General features: G+C 34.5%; 1 protein-coding gene across 1 annotated transcript; it reads right to left on the reverse strand.

Moving 5' to 3' along the window:
• Nucleotides 1–1,179: 1,179 nt before the first annotated feature.
• LOC137935378 (pathogenesis-related protein 5-like) lies at nucleotides 1,180–8,703 on the reverse strand. The gene is made up of 3 exons (XM_068780034.1): nucleotides 8,581–8,703; nucleotides 4,038–4,109; nucleotides 1,180–1,515 (listed from the first exon to the last, which is right to left on the reverse strand). Exons 1-3 carry the CDS (start codon nucleotides 8,701–8,703, stop codon nucleotides 1,180–1,182), a joined length of 531 nt encoding a protein of 176 aa, XP_068636135.1.
• Nucleotides 8,704–25,686: the final 16,983 nt, after the last annotated feature.

Consider the following 25,686-nt stretch of genomic DNA (forward strand, 5'->3'; position numbering starts at 1 on the left):
GAGTAAACAACTTCTATGTGCAATATTGAAATCCAACAAGTGGGTTGAGAAGCAAACCAATGCAAACATATGAATCAATTTGAGAAGAGTGGAGCAACTTGAACTCAAATAGTATGCATCATAAATATTCTATCCAAGAGAAGTCCAAGTGTTGTATCGTAGACGATAGATTTCATACTTCTATCACACTTGAAAAAATTGGATTGGAGAAGGGCCTTCAACCGAGAGAGAATAGGTAAGTTACTATCTTGTTTTAAACAAGCACTACAACAGGAATGAGAGACTAATCACATGATGCTCATGCCAATTAGGGAGGATTAAAATCTTCCTCAATTAGGAGATTATCTCAAATCAAATTAGATCTAGAATTAAACTTGAATCAAATCAGAATCCAAATCTGAAATCAAATAAAATCTTTCAAAGAGGAAAACTTGCCTTCTTTATCAAATGCGCTACCTAGCAAAATAGCACAATCTCTTCTTCTTCTTTCCTTAAAATGATTAGGAAACAAATACCACTGAATCTTTGTTGGAAGACAGGACCCAAGCCCACACGACCATGGAAGGCTCACATATCCAAGTGTATTAGAAGATAGGTATAAGCCCATACGGCCAAGGAAGCCCCATACATCTAAGAGATATAGAAGACGGGCCCAAGGCCCACAAATCAAGGAAAAGGCCCATAGGCCCACATACATTGATGACAGGATAGTAAATAAAGGGTCATCTCATAGAGATGGCATTGATGTAATTAAATTAAAGTTTTAGGGTTAAAATCATAAGCCCTAATTTTTGGGGTATTATTGTAATATAGTAGTTTCATTAATCTATAAATAGAGCTTTAGGGGGAGGGTTAAGAAAAAAGTCCTGAAAATCAACATGGTATCAGAGCTTTGATTTTCAAGACTCGTAGTATGGTTTTTCACAATTCCAAAAATCCTTTATTTTCTTTTCTCGTATAGATAGTTTTTTCCATAGTTTTTTGGAACTTCAATTTTTTTATTTTTCTTGCTCGTTTTCCCCTTAGCCCAATTATTCCTGCACAGAGCCCGTGTTCTGCTACTAGTAGCTGAGAAGAGAAATGCGAGCCGATATTCTTGTTCTCATCGGTAGAGCAGAATATAAATATTTTTGTTGCTGCTCCTCTAATCGTTGCTTTTCTTCACGCCTTTTGTCAAGATCAGCTCTGTAATGACAACTGGAACCGCACTACTCTGGGGCAGAAGGTGAGAATGTAAGCAGGAGCTTTGCATGTAAAAGTGATCGTCTTATCATCATAAGCGTAGCTGTAAGCCGTAGGGCAGGCTTGCTTGAACACGGTCGAGTACATGTTGGGATTGCATGTGTCTGGACAATAGAAAGCTCCTCTGTAGCAGCATTCATCGGTGTTAAACGCCTCACAGGCGCTCTTGCAAGCAATAATGGCACCACCTTCATCTGTCACCTTCAATCCCGGTGGGCACACCATGTTCATATTTTCACCGTAGGCACTCACACCGCCGCTTCTGCTACCAGCCTGTGGGTTCATCGAGAAGGGCACATTGTAACTAGGGGTGGCTTCGAACCGAGCCGGTTCGCGAGCCGGCTCGGTTCGGCTCGGTTCGATTTGTCATTTATCGAGCTCGAGCACCGAAATCGGCTCGTTTACCTTAACGAGCCGAGCTCGACCAAAGCTAGGTTCGGTTCGTCGGCTCAAAATGAGTCAGATCGGTATGACTCGGTAACGGGTCGCGAGCAAGCGGGGGAGCGGGAGCGGAAGCGAAAGCGAAAGCGAGGGGGGGAAAAAATTTTCCTCCCCCCTCGTCACCGCCGATCCCTCCCATCGGTTGTTGTCGCCGCCTCTACCGCCGTCATAGCTGTTCGCCGACGTCTATACCGCCGTCGCAGCTGCTCGCCGGCCGCCTATGTGGCCGTCCGTTCGATTTCTTCCTCTCCTCGCCGTCGCCTCTGTTTCCGTCGCCGCCGCTTCCATCACCGCCGCTTCCGTCGCCGCCGACTCCGTCGTGGCCGTCATCCCCGACGATAGGCCCTCCCCGGCGCCGTAACACCCTTCCCTCCCCATCGTCTCGGCGGAAAACCAAAACAGGGGAGAAATAATCTCCCCCTTCCCTCGCGGGAAGATGATCTCGCACGTGCTATTTCGCACATGCGAGATCATTAAAAAAAAAAAAAAAAAAATTCCTCCGGAAAAAATTAAAAATAAATTTTATAGAAATAATTTTCTATAAACTATTAGTGTCTCATGTTTGTTTTTCTAATTGAATTTTTTTATTAAAAATTATATAATTTTCTAAGTAAGATTTTTCGTACCAAGATGGGGTAAAAAACTGTATAGAAAATTTTTGAATAAGTATTTAACAGTTGATGCTGTAACACTTTTAGCATGAAGCAATTTTCATTGCAAATTTGTGTTTGATATTTTATTTAATTAAAAATTTATCGATAAGTATAATAATATATTAGATTGATTATTAATATTTATTTATTTCCCTAGAAGAGACAATAAAAGGTCCATTTAACTTTCCTAAGAAAATTTTAAAATATTTCTTGTAATTTTCTAATAAGTCACCAATAGTAATAAGATTTTATTTAAAAGGTTTTTTTGGGAATATGTATCATAGGAAAAATATTTTTAGTTTTTCCTATAATATAAATTTTTATCTAGGGGCACTAAGGACGCCATAATAAATTATGGCCAGATTCAAAAATTACAGAACAAGCTAGATAACAATTGGAGTAAAAAATATTAATATTGGTGCATTTTAATCCATTATTGAAATTCAATCCTGAACCGCCCCTATCATTATATTTTTTAAAAATGTATGCATAATTTTATATATAATTTATTCAAAGCCACCCCTACGTGCGAGATCATAAACAAGGAAAAAAAAACTCTTCGTCCCTTCCTCATGGCTCTTAAATAAATTGAAAAGATATTTTAGTAGAAATACGTTTCTAGAGACTATTAGTGGTTTTTTCAATAAATGTTGAAAAGACATTTTTAATAGAAATATAGGGACCATTAGTGCCTCATATTTTTTCAAAATATTTTTCTAATTATAAATTCTTTTTAAAAAATCATATAATTTTCCAAGTAAGATTTTCTTGCCAAGGTGGGTTAGAAAACCATATAGAAATTTTTTGAATAAGTATTTGACAGTTGATGATATAATACTTTGAGCATGAGGCAATTTTCATAGCAATTTTGTGTTTGACATTTTATGTGATTAAAAATTTATCGATAAGTATAATAATATATTAGATTAATTATTAATTTTTATTTATTTCCTTAGAAAAGGCAATAAGAGGTCCATTTAACTTTCCTAAGAAAAATTTAAATTATTTCTTGTAATTTTCTAGTAAGTTTGTAATAGTAATAGGATTTTATTTAAAGGATTTATAGTTTTTATTTGGGTGATAGTAAATTGATAGTGATATTTTATTTAATTTTGTTGTGTTTGATTATTGTATGGAGTTTATTTATAATGTTATGCAGTGTATGGAGTGTTTAGATTATTTTATGGAGTGTATAAACAATTTCATGAAGTGTTTATGGAATGTATAGACAATTTTATGGAGTGTTTATGGAATGTTTATGCAGGTATTATGTATATTGATTATGCCCAATTTTAAGTAGAGGTCATGCCGAATTTTATACAAGTATTTTATATATATATATATATATATATATATATATATAGATATATATATATATATATATATTATGCTCAATTTTAAGTAGAGGTTATGCCCAATTTTATGTAAAGGTCATGCCCAATTTTATGTAAAATGTATGCATACTTTTATATACATTTTATTCGATATATATTTTTTGAAAAGTTTTAAATGTATGTTGAGGCTCGAGCTCGGCTCGAAGCTCGGCTCGAACTCGTTGGGCTCAAGCTCGATAACAATTTTAGGCTCGAGACGAGGCTCGGCTCGAAGCTCGGCTCGAAATATTTAAATCAAGCTCGACTCAAACATAAGCAGGTTCGGGCTCGGCTCGGCTCGATGCCACCCCTAGTTGTAACCGTAGACAAGGCTTGTGTCGTAGAAATCTTGGCCACCGGCTCTGTCGAGGGTGAACTCGATGAGAGTCGTCGGGGGAATCTAGAGGCAGACCATCGGGAACTCAAATGATAAAGTGCTTGTTGACTAACCTGCGAGATCGTTTGGCTTGGGGAAGAAGACGTTTCTGCTGCTCTATTAATAGGGGAAAGTATCCCTTCTTGACTGCTTCTCCGGGATCCTTGGGCCCAACGTTGCTGCTGTTGGAAAGTTTCATGCTGTTTTTCGTTTCCAGAATCCGGGAAAACAAATTTCAGGCATTCTATTCGGGGTCGAGTGGAGGAAGAAGCATTGTTGCCAAATTTAATTCTTCCTAAGTTTGGAAGAGCTGATTAAATCCGGGCCGCACGTGTTCTACGGCAACCCAGACTGGGTCAAATCAGGTCCAGGTCAACCTGACTCGGGCAACTTATTTTTTTGCCTCGGTATACATGACAAAGTTTTCTACATATTTCGGAGCAACTTGGTAAATTTTTTCTCTGGCTGGATTATTATTTTTGAAGATTTGACAGGTTATTCCTTGGTCAACATATTATTTTGTACATATACTTGCATCGGATTATTTCATGGGTCAATTTTACAAGGATTATTTTGGGTCGTGTTAAATGGGCCCAAACCCATTTCAGTTGCTGCTATTATGTCTCTTTTGATGAGATATTATTATTGAAGAAGAGGTACCTTCGTACCATTATTTATTTGTTCTCGTAAAAAATATCATAAATATTTGTGGTTGGGAGTCCATGACGAAGGAACTTCATCCCCGTCAAAAATATCAAAATTATTTGTGGTTGGGAGTCCATGACGGAGGAACTTCATCCCCGTCAAAAATATCAAAAATATTTATGGTTGGAAGTCCATGACGGAGAAACTTCATCCACGTAAAAAATATAAAAAATATTTGTGGTTGGAAGCCCATGACAGAAGAACTTATTATTACATTTATGTTACTTTCCCCCATTAATATCATATATAACTCTACCACATGAGGGTCGTTGTCCTGTGGAGGGACACAGTGGTGGAGGTGGACACTTCAGAGCAATGTCTTAGTGGCTAGGAGTGATTTACTCTCACCAATATTATGCCAATTGGGCCTCATGAACGAGAGCACCAGCATGAGAGGGACTGTTGGAAGATGAAGGAAAATTATACAAAAAAAAGATTTTATACATCATTTGCAGCAAGTTGGGAGTTCATGTTGTTCTCTCACCCCTAGCTTGAGGGGGAGTATTGGAAGACATGGTCCAACCCACACAACCAAGGAAGGCACACATATCCAAGTGTATTAGAAGATGGACATAAGCCCATAAGACCAAGGAAGACTCATTCATCTAAGAGATATAGAAGACGGGCTCAAGGCCCACAGATCCAGGAGAAGGCTGGTAGGCTCACATACATTGATGGTAGGATGGTAAATAAAGGGTCATCTCATAGAGATGGCATTGATGTAATTAATTTAAAGTTCCAGGGTTAAAACCCTAAACCCTAAACCTAAAGTTCAGGGGTATTATTGTAATATAGTAGTTTCATTAATCTATAAATAGAGTTTTAGGGGGAGGGTAAGAAAAAAGTCCATAACCCTTCTTCCTCCAGTTTTTTCCCAATGGGTTTCTCTCCCTTTTTTCTCCATGTGCTAAATTCATGGAGTCCTGAAAATCAATAATTTTTTAATAAATAAAAGTTCCAAATCAATCAAAATAGTTACACTTTCTTTTCTTAAAACAAACAATTTTTCTGATAGCTTTAAGAAGGAAACTTCCCTTCTCTAATTATGTGCCAGATTTGGATGATAGAATCATCCATTCTTTGCCCCTTTTTTTCTCCTTTTCCCTCAAATATTTTAGGTGAGATACTAGAGAGAATAAGAAAACTAATGAAATACCAAAAAAACCCGTTGAAAAGAATCTTGAGTTTTGCTTTGACATTTTAGACCTTGAGATGCATTAACTCTTGAAGGTGAAATATATGAAATACTTGGATTTTCAAGTTGTTTGTTCAATTAAGTTTTGTTATCATCAAAAGAAATATGGGAATCAACTTATAGTCAACACTAATTGCATGAAAAACTTTTGTTATATCTTTCAACAAATAAACCCATAAAACACGACTATAGTAATCAATAACAGAATCAAAGTACTTATAGCTCCTTTGACAAGGAACATGACGTGGATCACATATCTTGGAGACCCCAAACTAGAATAAACAAGAAGTACTAAGACTAGTCGTGGCCGGAAATGAAACTTTATTATGTGTGCCAAATTGGCAAGATTCACAAACAAACACTAAAAACCTCAAGAAACGAACAAGCTTCTTCAATTTCTTAGTTGTTGGATGACTAAGATGAAGAATATGTAAATCTTTTGTTGGGGCTAAACTCATAAGGTAGTTGAAGTTGAATGAAGTGTATACCCAAGGTAACAAGAATATTCTTCTCAAACCCTCCACCAATCGTCCTCTTCGTCTAGAGGTCCTAAAACACACAAATAGAGGCATAAAACAAGATTGAGCAATTAAGACTTTTGATCAATTTACCAAATAACAAAAGATTAACTAAAAACTTGGGTATAAGAAGAACTTAAGAAAAATATAAAGTAAGTGAAACCAAAATAGTTCCTACTCCCTAAATATAAGGGTAGTTGCATCCACTAAAGTAATTGACCCTAACTTACATGAGTAAAATAATTGAGAGAAGTTCATGGGAGTATCTGGCTTATTGGCTTGAGTACTTGAATCAATGATGCATAAAATATTTGATCAAGAAGCCAAAAATGCAAAAGCACATATCTGACCATGAGTGACACTAACTGTGGAGAAAGAAGCTTGAGATGAGTTCCAAGAGAACTGGCAGGTTCTCACATAAATCGTTGGACAAGATGATAAAGATCATCTTTGTTCAAAGTCACCAAACTCTAAACCTCTGAAACAGCTCCGTTTGCCCGAGTCAATTCTTCATCTCAGCATTAATCTAGGCTAAGATTTGGTCTTCCTTAGTTGTGTACAAGGCATTTGATTCCCTCTTCCTTGGCTCCCATTCTCCTCGTTTCTTATTCATCCCTCATTGATAGCTAGCCATGCAGAAGAAAGGATTCCTAGCATTAGTGACTAGGGCAAAAGCATCACTTTCACTCTCCCCTAGGGCAAAATCTTTACACTTTAGAAGACAAGTAGAAAGAAATAACATTTTAAATACCATAAAAATCTTTTAAAAGGGTAACATAGTAAAAGGCAAAAAAATATAAAAATACTTAAAATCAACTAATAAAGTGAAAATTGAACTTGTCTGCTGATGGATGGACCGGCTTGAGAGTATATTAAAGCACATACAACTCCATGATTGAGAGCTTGAACCGGCTTAGTTGATTAAATAAACAAATATGGAACGAGTTGCGTCTCACCCTTTTCGAATGGCAATGGACATAACATTGCTTAACTTTTTTGTTATAGAAATTTAAACTTTGAATAAAAACAAAAATAAATTTTTTAAAAAAAAAGCAATCCAAATGAAACATAAAACTAATATAAATAAAGACGAAAATTCAAAAAATTTTTGTGTTGTACGGCCGGACGTCGGAAGAGGCGATAATTTTATTACCCAAATGGTTATTATTAAATAATACAATATGGAATTTTTATAGGGCATGAGAAGGAAATTTAGATTCTATAATCAAAGATTGGATTCCTAATTCTTGTAGTCATCACTAATCAATAAATTATTACCATATTGACTTGTCACTCTATTAATAATACACTTTTATACACTACTCTCTTACATCAATTTGTAGTTAGGTGTATATGATAATAATAACCTCGAGATTCAACATTGGAGGCACTTAGTTTATGAGTAGGAAAAATCTTTTTTAAAAGCAAATCACTAACACCTAATTCAATAATCGACGTACAAGACACTAGCAAGTTGATAAACCATGCAGGGAAAAATTCACAGATGTTTCATTTATGTTTTAAAACATTATTTACAGTGGAAAATCATTTTTAATTCTCACCATTTTTGAGAATATGATATAAAACGGGATAGGTATGGGGGCCACAATTGGTCAGGTTTACGACAATGGGGTAGGGATGGTAGGGTTTAAATCGGGTTTATGGGGATGGGGCAGGGATGGATCGGGTTTCAGTCAGGCTCATGGAGACAGAGCTGGATAGGGTTGTGTGGATGGTGAGTAGGTTGGGTTTAGGTTTGATGTTTCATTTTTTTGGTTCTACAGTTTCGGGTTTCGGGGTTGATGTTCGGGATTGAACAACTCATGGAGAAGCCCATCCGGTGGTACTACTTGAGTTGGTGAAGAACCCGAAGAAGTCGCATCCTCTACAAAGTCCAGAGAAGAAGAGTCTCTCAATTTATTAGAATCCTTCGACGAGGCAATAGAATCAAAGGAGAGGAAGCCTGAACGATTGAAGAAGACCCAGGAAACAACTGCTCTTCAAATTCACAGATATCCTTGTTGGTTTAATGGAAATGGGAGTATTTAGTTTCCAGTTATCACGTTCCATAGCAAACCCAATGTGATGGAATAGCCTCTTCCTCCATCATGGTGCCTTCTCTATGTTGGGAGGATTTCTCTCGGATTTCTACATTACCCGATTCAAAGCCATCCTCATCTTCGGCATCTTTGAGTCCCATGGATTTGGTTTGATGGCCTTGCAAGCATACTTCCCCTAGGGTTTCTTTCATCGCCTCCCTCTCCATCATGCTGCTACTCTCTCTAGCTAAAGAGAGCAATGGTTTCTATTGAAACCAGTTACGCTAAAACCTCGAGGCAGTAGTGAAGGCGTAACATGAATATAAAAGGGATCGGCCCGGTCGATATTAAATTCTCAACACTCCCCCGCATTGCCATTTGTGGCTCGTGGAAACAGGTGGGAGCGAGACTCGAACTCGGGACCTACCTTGCTGTGATACCATATTGAAACCAGTTGCGCTAAAACCTCAAGGTAATAGTGCAGGCGTAACATGAATATAAGAGGGATCGGCCCGATCGATATTAAATTCTCAACAGTTTCCAAGAAAAAGCTCTCAAATCCGATGAGGGAGATTAAGGTTCAGAAGTTGGGACTTCATATCATGATTGGAGAGAGTGGAAGCTGTCTAACCGAAGCTGCTAAGGTCTTGGAACAATTTGAGCGGTAATGATCCCTGAATTTAGCCACGTCAAACAAATTCGGAGCAGCAGACAGAAGCTCGTTCTTAACATCTAGATTAGAGAAAGCGGAGATTGTCTAACCAGAGCTGCTTAGGTCATGGAACAATTGAGGACTCATGTTCTCACAATTGAGCTCGCTCCAAACCAATCTCAATTTGTAGTAATAACCTATGAACTTAGTCCCGTCAGACAACTTAGAAGCAGCAGACTAACCCTTCTAATTCCTCTTTTAATTTCGACTCAAAATTCAGAATCCTCATTACAGTAGTCCTTTGAGGGAGTTGACTCCTCATTACGGGAAGTTAGCTTACCTTCTTTTTTTTTCCCTCCCCAGTATTACTTTTACTAGGAGTTTATTGTGGTCAACATTCTAGTTTCAATTTAATGGTTTTCCTTAAGGGTAATTCTATAGTAGCTTCTACTATTGTAGTCTTCCCTTCTCGGCGTAAAAAAAAAAAAAGTTCACTTTGTTAGCCCTCCAAAAAAAAGGTCTTTATGTCCTTTTGATCCCCAACTTGAGAAAGAGAAATAGAAAAAGAAGTACAAGAAAGAGGTATTTGTTAGTATTTAATACAACTTACAATGAAGAATTTCATGAGTTATGGAAAAAATTTCAATATGACCAGTAATGAAGAACATCAATTAGGAGGAGAATAGCAGATGGAGAATTTGCAGCCAAAGAATATTGAAGACCAAAATTTTTTTCTATGCAAGTTGAAGTTAGTAACTACAGCTTGTGAGGGGGTATTGAAGAGAAAAAATGCAGAATATTACGTAGCTCTCACAAAAAAAAATTCACAGTGGATGAATCGATAAGGTGGAGTCTTACAAGAGTCTAATAGAAAGGAGTTTCGCATAAGAAGGTATTTTAGTGTTATTAGTTCTCTTTAATAGTTGTTTACTTAATTTCTAATTTTGAGTTCTCTTTTGGGTGCAATTGAGATATTGGTAGTTCAATTTTTCTTTGATTTTATGTTTTCACTCTAATATTAATAGAGACCCCATGTATTTAATTAACCCACAACCAATGAATTATTTTATTCCACTAAAATTTCAACAATCCTTTAAGATATTAGTTTAAGTTGAGCCACAATAGTTATAATACTCCATTATTAACATTTTATGGCTCACCAAATTGCACATGGAAATCATTTCAGGTAGAGGAAGAAAGATGTATTTTGATTGAGGAGGGTATTTCCAATTTCAAATTCTAAGTGTTGACACCTCCTAAGATTACTTTAGTCTTTGTGGAAATTGTCTAACTCACATAGGACTAACTAAAGCTAGTAAGGAATTTCAGATTACTCTCATATACTTTGGGTTGGAAACATGTTCTCCATTTATTGAGATAAAGTGATCTTGGGTACCCAAATTTGACTGGGTCCCACGACCCACATTTTTAAGTCAAGATTAAACTACCTTTGGGTATCCAAACTTGTTTCACCCCCTTGAACTCTGATTTTCCTAAGCATTCAAATGCATAGTGACCATTGCATCTACAATGGTCTCATGCATGGCTATGTAGGTCCTTCCTTTTTCTTTTCTTTTTTTCCTTGTCTTCTCTTTGTTTTTTTTCCACATTAGATTTTTCTTGGAAGATGGGATTCCTTAGAGTCATTTTCTCTAAGGCATGGGACACCTACTATATGTAATAGCAATTCAATACGTCCTTAAACGCTCAGATTTAAAAATCAAAGCTCCAGTACAAATTGGAATGGTTTTTCAAAAAGGGGAAAATCACATGAAGAAGTTCAAAATTGTTGGAAGATGGGCTCAAGCCCACGAGCTCAAGACAAGAAGCCCACATGTCAAAGGAGTGGCATATGTGTAAAATATGGTATTTTCTATAAAGATGGAATAGAAGTGTAAATATGTGTTCCTTTTATGTCTTTTTTTTTAAACAAGTTGTAGCCCTAAGGGCATTGTAAAACTATAAATAAAGGCATTGGCTAAGAGGTAGGGCATTGAAGCACTCTCCTCTCTTTCCACAAATTCGTCTAGCCGTCTTTTTTCTTTTTGACGCAACCCTCTTCTCCCTTAATCCAAACTCTCTTCTTCCACGTTCTTCTTCTTTTCTTCTCATTTTCTCTTCTTCTTCTTCTTCTTTCTTGTTGATCTAAAATTCCTTTCATGAAATCCTAAATTCTACAAAAATAAATAATAATTTTAAAGTATAAGCCCACAAATAGTAACTTGAACTAAAATGGATGATTGCAAAGGCTCAAGTTCAAAGTATTCAACCAAGTTCAATTATAATATTTAAAGGCACGTACTTGAAGTTTGAATTTTTGTAATACAACAAATTCTAATATTTCCAAAAACGCATTCAAATTTCCCAAAAAATTACTATGCTAAAATATATAAGATAAACTCAAAGTATGAGATCACATATTCTAGCACAAAAGATGTTAAATAACTAAAGATTTCAAAGTAAAGGCTTTGAGATACTTAGCTCCGTGGAAATTTGCTTTTTGAAAAACTTTATCACAATGTCCAAACTTGATTTCGAAGTGTGTACGTTTTGCAGTGGTCATAGAAGCCTTAAGAGTTGAGAGGTATAATATTTGGGGTGAAATCATCTTAAGTAGACCAATTGTTGACGTTCAAAAATTGAACCATCGAGCAAGGACAGGAGCATTTTGTCTTTAAAATCTCTATGAAATCTCAACTAAAGACATTATGAAAATATTTAAAATACTTTTTTAACCTGTTAATTACATTAGATAGGTTACTTACAGTTGGACACTTAGGGGGGGTTAGTGCACATGACTCAGGACATGATCTTCATGCGCATTACGCAGTTCATGTCCTGATGTCGTTAGGGGGCGCCGAAATTCATGTCATGTACATGAATATACATGAATCACGAGTTCATGTCTCAAGAGTAACGGGCGGAAAGTGCTTTCCGCCCGATTTTGAGAGTCATCTACATGACTCTCGCGCGGGCTCTCTCTCGGCGAGCGGGGCTGTCTCTCAGGGGGCTCTCTGCCGCACACCCTCTCTGCCGTTTCATTTCCACAACCCTCTCTCGGTGTTGCCGCAGCCCTCTTTCGTTCCGCAACTATCTCTCACTCCCGCAGCCCTCTCTCGTTCCGTCGCCGGCCGTCGCCGTTGCCTACTAGCCCGTCCCCGTCGCCATCGTCGTTGCCCGCCGTCGTCGCTGGCCGTCGCCGTCGCCTACTAGCCCGTCCCCGTCGCCATCGTCGTTGCCCTTTGGCTCGCAGCTGAGGAAGACGACGATGGTTTAATTATTTTTATTTATAAATTAATTATTTTTATTTATAAATAATTATTTTTATTTATAATTAATTATTTTTATTTATTTAATATATTTATTTTACAGTTACTATATTAAAATAGTGATTTAATAGTCATAATTAAAATATTGTTAAAATAAATATTTGATAAATTATTTTTGGCATAATTATCCGATTGCTATAGTTAATTAAACCAATAGTTTTAAATTTTGTGATAATATATTAATAATTAATAATACATAAAATATATTATGTACAAATATATAGTGTGTTAAAGTTATGATTAGATCATTTTTTTCTCTTAAATTATTCATTTTTAGGTTAAAGTATATCATATGTTATTAATAAATTAATAACTCAACGTATTACTTTCGTTTTTGTTATTTATAATGTTATTTATTTATTATTTGTAATTAATCATGTAGTTATTTCATTGGCTCATGTAATTACCATATTAATGTACAATAAAATATCTAATTCAATTAATAAATATATTAGTATATTTAATTATACATTAAATAATTTATTCATGTAGTAATAATAGTTGTTTTACCTAATTTGGGGTTTAAGGATTATGTTGTAATTAAGTGCACTGTAAAAGTTTAGAAATTCTCTTGTTTTTTATGTTTTTCTCATGTTGGGGCACTAACACTGGAAACTGTTTTCCAGTGCACATGAAGTCGTCAACACTAACACAAATTCTTACCTGATCTTCATGTACATGACATGACATGATCTTCATGTTGGACATGACTTGATCTTCAAGAATCCACTTTGGGGCACTAACCCCCCCTTAACATAGTTGAACTGGAGCCTTCCATCTTGGCCTGCTACTTTTCTAGAATGCTTCACTCATATGGGTTCTAGTTATCCGGTCTTCATTAGATGTTTCTTTCTTTTATAGAGTGTTTGATTTCATTGACTTGGCCATTAAAACATATCGCCAAATAGATGCTTCCAATGGCTTTTCTCTCTCTTACCCAATTAGGAGATCTCTTTCTAGTTGGACAATCTTCTTTTTAGACCTTTTTTTTCTTGTCTTGCCTCTTCTCGGTAGGTTTTTCAGTCGGCAAGGTGAATGATCCTTTATAGAGAGTCTTCTCTCTTGTTGATCAAAGAGTTGGCTTCACTCCATTCGGTTGAATGTGCTTTCCTTTTTTGCTATGCTGAGCGTTCTTCTAGGCTAGACAGTCTCTTCCTCAAACCTTTCTATCTCTTGTCCATGAGAATAGGTGTTGTTATGTTGTTCAATTAGTGCTCTTTGTAGCATTAGCTACTTCTCCCCTTTTTGTATGGGCCATTCAAATGATCCTTGGCCGGTTAAATGAATATGTTGTCAAAAGTTTCCTTTAGGCAATTTTATGCTAAAAGCATATTTAATGCATATTATTAGCAACTTAAGTATTTTTTATCATCTATATTATCTCAATGGAGATCTTGAGTCCAATATATTTAAGTGTGAGTATGTGCCCATGTGCATGTATGAGTGTGCATGGGCTAGCATATGTGTGCATGTGTATGTGTGGCTCACATTTTTATATGAGTGTGATTGTGTGTACACCCAAGTGTTTGTGAGTGCGAGTGTGTGTAGGGTCATTTGTTTTGATTCCGAGTGTTTGCGTGTATTGTGGGTAAGCCCATAAATGTGAGTATAATTTTGTGTGTGTGTGTGACCACACGTGTATGTAAGCGTTAAGTGTGGTGTGGTCGTACATGTGTGCATGTGTTTGTGGGCATGTAGTTATACATGTATGTGATTATTTGTGTATGGACTTGCACATGTGTGTGTGTGTGTGTGTGTGTGTGTGTGTGTGTGTGTGTGTGTGTGTGTGTGTGAGAGAGAGAGAGAGAGAGAGAGAGAGAGACATCTAAAAACTCAAGTGTAATGGGTTTGCATGTGAGCAATCTATTATAAAACTCATGTGGAAAAATATGTAATTCATTAGCTAACAAAAAAAATTAACTCCTTGAGAGTAACCCTTCAGCTCAATTTTGAATCTAATGAGTCCTTGGGCTCAATTTGGTTCAGTTTGTTGGAATCAAACGAGCAATAACTTTGAGTTATATCTAATGTGCATGTAATTCCATGAGATAAGAAAGTGATGATTTTTTTCTTGTATAATTCTTTTAATAATTGTTGTCAATTAAAAACAATAATATAGAGAAGTATTTGCATTTAAGGATCTAGGTGTTTGTACCTATTTGTTGCTTACCATAAGTCCCAAGTGATGCCTTGGGGATGTAAATTGGACCTATGAAATTTATTGTTGTAGATCTCTTACTGAGGAAAGAGATCCCTAGGAGTAGAGTAGCAATATGAAAACAACTTGAAGTTCATCTTCGGCTAGGATATAACTCAGTTGAGTAATCCCAAGTTTCCTAATGTACTCTCTGATGATCAAGTATGCTTTTATCTCCCTTATTTCTAATTAAGTAGCTGAAGAAGGGTATGAGAGAGGATCTACACCTCCCCCCTCCCCCCCACCTCCATGCTTTTTTACACCAAAAAATAGTTTTTTTTAACAAAAAAAAACAAAGGGAGAAGAGGGAGTTCCGCCTTCCATTTTCCAACACTTAATGCCTTCCCCTACTTGATGACAGGAACAATTAAGAAATTTCTCCTCAAACCCTTCTAAGGTGATCTCATGTGTGGGACTACCTTTTACTTTGGTGGTAGTATCTTGCTCATCTGAAAAGTTGATTGTGTTAGTAGTAGCAACTACTAACCAGCTTATTCAAGTCTTGATTGATTTTACAACTTACAAGGTTAGGAAGTCGATTAATCAAATATATTGCAATTTGAAAAGCTTCAACCCCAAAAACTAGTTGGAACATTATTTTCATATAACAATGCTAAACCCGTTACAACTAAGTGTCTATGTTTTTTTTCAGCTATTCAATTTTGTTCTCGAGTATAAGAACAAGAGAGATGAAGAAGAATTCTATATTGAATCAAATAATCTTTAAAAATAGAGTTTATATACTCTCCTCCTCCATCTGAATGAAATACCTTAATCCTACAAGAAAATTGATTTTTCACCATATTACGAAATTAAACAATTGTTCGAAAGGCTTCATTCCTAACCTTTAGAGGATACATCCACACAAATTTATTGTAATCACAAAAAATAATATAATATTTCAACCCAAATTTAGAAATTAATGGTGAAGGTCACAAATCAGATTGAACCACTTCAAGTGGCTTTGTAGCTTTATGTTCAATACAATCAAAAGGAAATTTAGTGTATTTTGTCATCTAACAACTAGAACAAGTGTCTAAAAGGAACTTAAATTATGGAGTATTTGTCTAACTAAGGATGAAATCAAAGTTAAAGATGAATGGCCAAGTCTTCTATGCCACAGCATAGATTGTGATTCTTTTATGATTGGAAAAGTTTTCTCTTCTTGAGGAAATAGGTATAGACCATCAAACATTGTCCCACTGGCCCGAATTATTTCATTATGTGTGTCCTTCACATGAAAACAATTTGGATGAAACTCTATAAAATAATTATCATTTTTTTAAACTTTGAAACTGAAATGAGATTTTTTTATTTTATTTGTGGAACTAAAAGAGCATTGTTAAGGTGAAAGAAACTAGTAGATGATGGTAGTTGAACTTGTCATTTTCCATCAATAGAGAGAGCATTACCATCTCCTACTTGTACTCTTTTTATCCTTTATAAGGATATAGGTTTGAGAACATACCTAGATTGGTTGTTATATGTGATGTAGCACCAGTATCAGGAAACCAATGTGAGTCCTCTTTCAGTTTGGAGGTGGTGAGAGTTGCTTAATCACTAGGAATATTTTTTAGTTTAGTAATTTTGATTGAACCATTGCCAACATGTATCAGTAGTGTGATTGGGTTTATGACAAATTTGACACCGAATCCCATTTGATGAGGCAATGGATGATGACTACTTCTTGTTGTGGAATTGACCAGAATTATTATTTCTGGATTTGGTGAAGTTGTTCTATTTAGGGGACTTACCTGAATTTTGGTTGAAAAAATGGTTGTTGCTTTTTGCCTTTGATGACTTGTTGGCAAAAGTTTTGTTCACCATCATGGCTAAAAATGAATTTTTTTAAGTGTTTGACTTATCCGAAGGTCATAACTCTTGATTATCGATAGAATTTCTTCATAAGTTGGCAATGGAGGTCAAACAACCATTGTTGTGACCAAGGATTCATTCGTGGCATTTAACCCATGGAGAAGCCAAAAAGATTTGTCATCTTCTGAAGTAGGACTTTGTATGGCTGTTAAAGTGTCACATATTCCTTTTAATTTTGTGACATAGGCATTCAAAGTTTGATCTTTTGTCTTTTTCATTTTTTGTAGAGCTTGACAGTATCACCTTTGAATGATTTACTAAAGTAATTTCACATTTTTGCCATACATCTCTTTGCGGTCCTGAGTCCAACTCCATGGCAAAGGGCTTCTTCAACCATTATAGCATTGAACCAACTAATAAGTAACTGGTCTCTAAGATCCCATTCGCCAAATGATGGATTTATCATGGATAGATTATCACTAGAAAATTGTGAAGGTGGCATAATAGATCCATCAATGAATCCCATGAGGCATTGAGATTTCAAAAATAGAATCCATTGACTTCTCCATAATATATTGTTGTTGGAGGAGAGTTTAATTGAAATGAGTGCAGTAATAGATGTAACTAACATGAGAGATGGATTTGAACGTATTGACATGGAGTTGGTACTCATGATGATTATAACAAAAACACCTTTAAATTGAACCTCTTTTGTAAGACTTATTTCCCATGAGACTCCTCATAGACTCTACTATATTATTTCTGACTTTGTAAACTTCTTGTTGTGAGAGTCAAGTAAGACTCTATGATACCTGTTCTTCAACATTATTGAAGTCTTTAAATTTAGAAACTCAGTTTTGAAGTATGAGAGTTATTGCATCATGTGACTCATTCTTTATGAAGTTTCTAAATTTAGAGCGTTAGTGTGGAATATGAGAGTTTTTATCTTTTACTTGCATCTTTGAATTCCTTTAGTATTTCTATATTTTGTCATTATTTTTATCACTTTGGAGTGAGGTCTATAGATCCACTATAGAAAACAGAATTGTGCCCACCATTTTGCTTTAGTTATTTCTTTTATTCTTTACCCAATTGGTGTTTTGAATATACCTTTAAATAGTGAGTTGACTCATTTTTTATGCCCTAAAATTGAGTTTGTCTACCTGTGAAGTTTTACAAACTTGGACCGGGTTCTTGATTGGTGTATGGAGCCTTATTGTGTAACTAGTAATGAAGAATTCCACGAGTTGTGGTAAAAAATATCCAATTAAGGGGGAAATATGAATACCAAAGAGCTAATGTACTGAAGGAATAATTAAAGATTGAAGGTCATAGAAAATTTCCAATTTGCTAAAATTTTGTATTTTCAAGTTGAAGTTACAAAGTCCAACTTGATGGGGATTGTTGAAAAAGTCATATCCATGAGTCTAAGATGAATCTCATGTAGAGGATATCTAACAAAATAAAGGGATTTTAAAATGAATTTCATGCAAAGCAAGTCTCACAAGTGGAAGCAACTCAAAGAAAAAAAGGGAAAGTGGTCTACATTAAGCTCAGAGAGGAATGATCTTGTCTAAATTTTGTAGTTGCAGTTTCCTATTTCAGTTTTATTTCTTGCATGTTCTTTGATTTAGTTTGTCATGTTAGGATGTAGTTAGGACTTGGATAGTTTTACTTTAGGTATGATTCTAAAGTGTTAGAGATTATATAATTACATTGTGTAAGAAAGTTAATGACTCTCCTCTTTCATTAATACATGTGTTCTATCTTTTTTCTCAACTCAACGTGCCCTCTCTTCTTCTTTCTCTCTCTTCTCTCCTCTTTCTTACATGTTCATCCAATGAAATTAAACATGAATCATTTCAGCATGTTTCATTCCCTATGTATTCGCCCGATTGAGTTGGCATAATCTGGTAAATATTTGTTAATCCTACTTGTCGTTTCTTCAAGTTGTTTGTCTCATATGTACAAGGAGTTGCTACAAAAGCTTTTTTGGCTCTAATATTTGACTAGTCATCTATTCTATATGTTGAACAAGTTGCAACTAAGAGTTTTCTCTCTCATGTCGTTGGATCTTTTTGCAATTGGTCGATTGATTTGCTAGTTTTTCTTTCCCTTCTTTCCCTTCTTTTCTTCATTTAGCTTGCTCATCCAATTTTTCTGACGTATGTCCTCTACTAGTGCAATTTTCTTCTCAAGTCATCTAGTTAAGTTGTAGTCATGCGGCCAACTTTTGGCACTGCTTGTGAGGCTTTTGCATGTACTATTCAGGCGATTTAATTCTATTAAATAGGTTTATTGTCAACTTTCTTTCTAATTAATTTTTTTGTCCACATTGCTAATTTAAATAACTTAATTAGTTTTTAAAGTATTTATTATGACTAAAATTAACTCAAAGGGTCCTTTCATGCCAACACTTTCAACAAAAAATTTCTTTCTTCGTGGCACTTGAGAAAATCTATGGTACCATGAATGAGTACATGAATGACAGAGCTTCAATGCATTCAAGACCAAAACCCAAGAGAGAGAGAGAGAGCCAAGGCCAAGGGACAAATTTTTTAATGTATTGAATGAATGTAGAAGAGTTAAAATGTTTTATATAGGTTTTTAAAAACCCTTAATAGAGAAATAAAATATCAAGGTTGTCTTCTAGTTAAGAGTCATCTAGGTGTCTTGACAAAATTACATAAATCAATACAAATCAATGTTTAATCATTCCTTTCTTCTCCCATTAATTTTGGATCTTGATTTACTTCATGTAATTGATTGATTTGGCCTTGATCTTCTTCCTTTGATTGAGTTATTTGAGATAATTTGCCTCCTTGATGGATTTAAGTAAATTGACCATGACTTGTAGGAGATCCTTAATGTGTAGTATTAAAATATGTTAATATCCTAATTAACGAAAAATTATATTATATTACTTAATGATTATAGTTTATTATAAATTAATAAAATAATTACGTGTTACTAGAATAAATCATTAAAAATTAAAAAAAAAACAGAAGTGCCTATAATAAATAAATAAATTATTTTATAATAACATAAGAAATATTTTAACATTAAAACACACTAATCTAATATAATAATAAAAATAAATATATTTATCAATAACATAATATATATTTTTATGTATTAATAATTAATAATATATTGTCAAAAAATTTAAAACATTGGTTTAATTAATTATAGCAATGGGATAATTAAACCAAAATATTTTATCAAATATTTATTTTAAAAATATTTAATTATAACTATTAAATCACTAATTTAATATAGTAATTATTAAGTAAATTTATTAAATAAAATAAAAAAAAATTTTATAAATAAAAAATTTAAATTATTATTCTTATAACAATGGTTTAGATTTTCCTTAACTTAGGAAAAATTAAACCGTCTTTCTCAGCGGCGGGCTAGTGGGCCACGGCGACGGAGGCAGCGCTTCAATAGTACGCCGAGAGTGAGAAGAGTGGGAGGCCGAGAGAGAAGAGAAGTCGGGAGGGCGAGAGACTCCCGTGCTCTGCGACAGAGGTCGAGAGGGAGAGGAGAGGAAGGGCGACCGGGGGGGGGGGTGTTGGAGAGAGGGAGAGGAGAGGAAGGGGGGGGGGGGGGGGGGAGAGGGAGGTCGAGGCTCGGCCTCACTTCAATTCAATTCTTTCTACACTAACACAATTATTTGATGAACTAGGTAATGTGGGGGGAATTCATTCCACTTCATTGTGGACTAACCCACCTTGAAGTGAGATGAATTACTCCCGCATTACTTAGTTCATTGGTTTAAGGGTTAGTGTACAATGAATTACAATTCAAGTGCATCACGTCAATTTATTTGCTCAGGCAAAAATCTGGTAATTTGGATTTTGACCTGTTTTGCGAATCAAACTTGTTGCTCAATCCCCCCCCCCCCCCCCCCCACAGTTGACCTTCCTCTCCTCTCCCTCTCATCCTCCGTCACAAGGCACGGGAGGTTGAGCCTCAGTTGTAGAGCCTCCTGGCTTCTGTTCTCTTTTGGCTTCCCCTCTCTTCTCACCCCTCCCCCCCCCCCCCCCCCAATTGGCTTTCCTCCCTCTCGACCTTCGTCCCTGAGCATGGGAGGCCGAACCTTTGTCACAGTGCCTCTCGGCCTACCCGCTTCTCTTCTCTCTTCTCCCTCTTGGTGTACCGTCGGAACGCCGCCTCCGTTGTCCTTGCTCGCTGGACCGCCGCCTCCATCACCATAGTCTCCCGCTACTGAGGAAGACGAGGGCGCCGTGAGGAAGACGATGTATTAATTTTTCCTAAGTTAGGAAAAATTAAATCATCGTCATAAAAATAATAATTTATATTTTTTTATAAATAATTATTGTTATTTATTTAATATATTCATTTTATAATTAAAATATTGTTAAAATAAATATTTGATAAATTGTTTTGGTTTAATTATCCCATTGCTATAATTAATTAAACTAATGGTTTTAAATTTTGTGATAATATATTATTAATTAATAATACATAAAAATATATATTATGTTATTGATAAATATATATTTATTTATTATATTAATTTTTTATTATTGTATTAAATTAGTGGTTTTTAATGTTAAAACATATCGTATGTGATTAAAAAATAATTTATATATTTATTATATTCGTTTATGTTATTTTTTATTTTTATTTATTTATTTTTAATAATTTATTCTAGTCACACGTAATTATTTTATTAATTTATAATAAACTATAATCATTAAGTAATATAATATAGTTTTTCATTAATTAGGATATTAATATATTCTAATAATACACGTTAAATCACTTATAAGTATAGTAACCATGTTTATTTTGGTTAATTATTTGTTTAAGTATATGTTCTATTTAAGTATATTATAAAAGGTAACTCATTATCTTGTTTATATCATACTTTTCATTTCGGGGGCACTAACACTGGAATCTGTTTTCTAACGCACTTTAACTCAGTCTACACTAACACCCAAGGATGAGTTGAAGTTCAATCAATTCATTTAAGATAAATTGAATTATTCACTTCATTTCAAGTTCAATATGGACTAACCCCCATCCCCTCAATGCGCTGCATCAGTATTCCACATCAGCATATCTTTTTTTTTCTCTAGTTTTCATTCATTATTTATTTAAGTTCTTTTAAAATTTTAAAAATATTTTAAAAACATTAATTTCTGATTTTAAAAATCTAACACATTTCATTACCATTGATTTGATATAATAAAAATATTTTAAAAAATAATAATTTTCTAATGTAATTAATATTTACATTATCGTTTTAAGATATTATTTAATTTAATATAATATTTGTAATTATTTTAGTTATTTGCAATCATATTTATTGGTTAAGTGTTATATTACTTTCTATTTATTTTAATAAAATAAAAAATTTATATATTAATTAATTAAAATCCATATTCTAATCTATTTAACACCTTCTATTATCAATTTAAGATATTTTTTTGAAAATAATTATTTAAAAATTTTCTTTTAGTTTTCAAAAATCTTATTTGTCGTTACAAGTTTTATTACCTTTTATTTATAATAATAATAAATTTAATTAATTAATTAAAATCTTAATTTTATATTTTATTATTATAAATAAAGGGTAATAAAACATGTAGCCACAAATAAGATTTTTGAAAACTAAAATAATTTTATAATATATTTTTAAATTAAAAAGTATCTTAAATCTATAATAAAAAGGTGTTAATTATATTAGCAAAAGATTTTTTAAATAATAAATAAACAAAATTTATGTTTTTATTATATTAAATAAAAAGTAACGAAATATGTAAAATTTTAAAAAATTAAAATTAAAATTTTTAAATAATAATATACTAAAATAAATAATGAAAAAATTGGAAAAACATTTGCTGATGTGGATTGTTGACCCATGTCCCATGATGTGTTAGGTGACAGGGATGACGTGGTCAAAAAGGACGTCTCATATTTCAATATCTAGTTGAAAGATGGTTATTTTTGTTAATGTTCTTTAAAATGGTAATTTAGTCAAATTGCCTTCCACAAAACAGTCTTTTCCCGAATTGGATATCGTATCCCTCTTGTATCCGTCTTTCGAAATGACTCGCTTGTTTTCATCTGGATCCTGGCATCTCCATCTGAAAACCGGCATATTTACTGTTTTCAGTTAATGCGCTCGCCGGCCTCTGGAAGCCACCCACCCAACTCGGCCCTAGTACGTTATAAAAGGAGCAGAAGTGGAAAGAACCAGTAGAAGTGGAAACAACCAAGGGGCAGAGTGATGAGTCTGAACACTTCCTCTCTGTCGCAGGGTTACCTTCTCCGTTCATGGGCAGGAAGCGCGAGGCCCGAGGGATTTGGGAAAGAGAAGTTACTAGCCGTGGTGGCCATTGTGTGGTGCTTGGTAATCATCAAGAAATGGAGGAAGGAGAAGATGAGGTTGGCGCCCCCGCCCGGACCGAGAGGCTTGCCCTTGGTAGGGAATCTTCCTTCTCTCAAGGGCAGGAACCTCCATGAGAAGTTATACGAGTGGTCTCAGATTTACGGGCCCGTACTGAGTTTTCGACTCGGCGTAAAAAACAACACAAAAGGTCACTTTGTTAGCCCTCCAAAAAACCTCTAGTACTTCTTCAATTTTTTTATCTTTTTTATCACTTCAAAACGATTCCTATAGACCCATTACAAACAAATAATGGGAGTGAGCCCAACGTCGAGGAGGATTCAAGTCTTTTATCTTTCATCTAAGAAGTGATTTTTTTACCTACCCTTAAAATAGTTAATAATACTTTTTTTATGCCTTAAAAATTGAGCTTCTTTTTTCAACATTGAAATTGAGCCGCATTGTTTTCAAACTTGGACAACTTTGATTGGTGTTTGAAGTTTTATCTTTTGGCTATGAGTGATCTTTCTTCTCTCATATTTGTTTTGTCCAAAATGGGTCTTTATGTCCTTTTGATCTCCAACTTGAGAAGGAGAAATAGAAAAATAAGCACAAGAAAAAGGTATGTGGTAGTATTTGATACAGCCTACAATGAAGAATTTTATGAGTTATGAATAAAAGTTCAATATGACCAGTAATGAAGAACATCAGTTAGGAGGAGAATAGAAAATGGAGAATTTGCAGCCAAAAAGTATTGAAGACCAAAATTTTTTTCTATGCAAGTTGAAGTTAGTAACTACAGCTTGTGAGGTGGTATTAAAGAGAAAAAATGCAGAATATTACGTAGCTCTCACAAAAAAAATCTCATAGTGGAAGAATCGATAAGGTGGAGTCTTACAAGAGTCTAATAGAAAGGAGTCTTGCATAAGAAGGTATTTTAGTGTTTTTAGTTCTCTTTAATAGTTGTTACTTAATTTCTAATTTGAAGTTCTCTTTTGGGTGCAATTGAGATATTGGTAGTTCAATTTTTCTTTGATTTTATGTTTTCACTCTATTATTAATAGAGACCCAATGTATTTAATTAACCCACAACCAATGAATTATTTTATTCCACTAAAATTTCAACAATCCTTTAAGATATTAGTTTAAGTTAAGCCACAATAATGATAATACTCTGTTATTAACATTTTATGGCTCACCAAATTGCACATGGAAATCATTTCAAGTAGAGGAAGAAAGAGGTATTTTGATTGAGGAGGGTATATTATTTTTGACTTTGTAAACTTCTTGTTGTGAGAGTCAAGTAAGACTTTATCATACTTGTTCTTCAACATTGTTGAAGTCTTTAAATTTAGAAACTCAGCTTCGAAGTATGAGAGCTATTGCATCATGTGCCTCGTTCTTTATGAAGTTTCTAAATTTAGAGCGTTAGTGTGGAAATATGAGAGTTTTTATCTTTTACTTGCATATTTGAATTCCTTTAGTATTTCTATAATTTGTCATTATTTTTATCACTTTGGAGCGAGGTCTATAGATCCACTGTAGAAAACAGGATTGTGCCCACCATTTTGCTTTAGTCATTTATTTTATTCTTTACCCAATTGGTGTTTTGAATATACCTTTAAATAGTGAGTATACTCATTTTTTATGCCCTAAAATTGGATTTGTCTACCTGTGAAGTTTTACAAACTTGGATTGGGTTCTTGATTGGTGTATGGAGCCTTATTGTGTAACTAGTAATGAAGAATTCCACGAGTTGTAGTAAAAAATATCCAATTACGGGGGAAATATGAATACCAAAGAACTAACATACTGAAGGAATAATTAAAGATTGAAGGTCATAGAAAATTTCCAATTTGCTAAGATTTTTTATTTGCAAGTTGAAGTTACAAAGTCTAACTTGATGGGGATTGTTGAAGAAGTCATATCCAAGAGTCTAAGATGAGTTTCATGTAGAGGATATCTCACAAAATAAAAGGATTTTAAAATGAATTTCATGCAAAGCAAGTCTCACAAGTGGAAGCAATTCAAAGAAAAAAAGGGAAAGTGGTCTACATTAAGCTCATAGAGGAATGATCTTGTCTAAATTTTGTAGTTGCAGTTTCCTATTTCAGTTTTATTTCTTGCATGTTCTTTGATTTAGTATGTCATGTTAGGATGTAGTTAGGACTTGGATAGTTTTACTTTAGGTATGATTCTAAAGTGTTAGAGATTATATAAATACATTGTGTAAGAAAGTTAATGACTCTCCTCTTTCATTAATACATGTGTTCTATCTTTTTCTCAACTCAACGTGCCCTCTCTTCTTCTTTCTCTCTCTTCTCTCCTCTTTCTTACATGTTCATCCAATGAAATTAAACATGAATCATTTCAGCATGTTTCATTCCCTATGTATTCGCCCGATTAAGTTGGCATAATCTGGTAAATATTTGTTACTCCTACTTGTCGTTTCTTCAAATTGTTTGTCTCATATGTACAAGGAGTTGCTACAAAAGCTTTTTTGGCTCTAATATTTGACTAGTCATCTATTCTATATGTTGAACAAGTTGCAACTAAGAGTTTTCTCTCTCAAGTCGTTGGATCCTTTTGCAATTGGTCGATTGATTTTCTAGTTTTTCTTTCCCTTCTTTCCCTTCTTTTCTTCATTTAGCTTGCTCATCCAATTGTTCTGACGTATGTCCTCTAATGGTGCAATTTTCTTCTCAAGTCATCTAGTTAAGTTGCAGCATGCGGTCAACTTTTGGCACTGCTTGTGAGGCTTTTGCATGTACTATTAAGGCGACTTAATTC

The sequence above is a fragment of the Aristolochia californica genome, unplaced genomic scaffold, assembly GCF_029961685.1.
Source record: "Aristolochia californica isolate CCGP_79_NKW_82.1479 unplaced genomic scaffold, dmAriCali1.0.hap1 SCAF_6, whole genome shotgun sequence".
Taxonomy (NCBI): domain Eukaryota; kingdom Viridiplantae; phylum Streptophyta; class Magnoliopsida; order Piperales; family Aristolochiaceae; genus Aristolochia; species Aristolochia californica.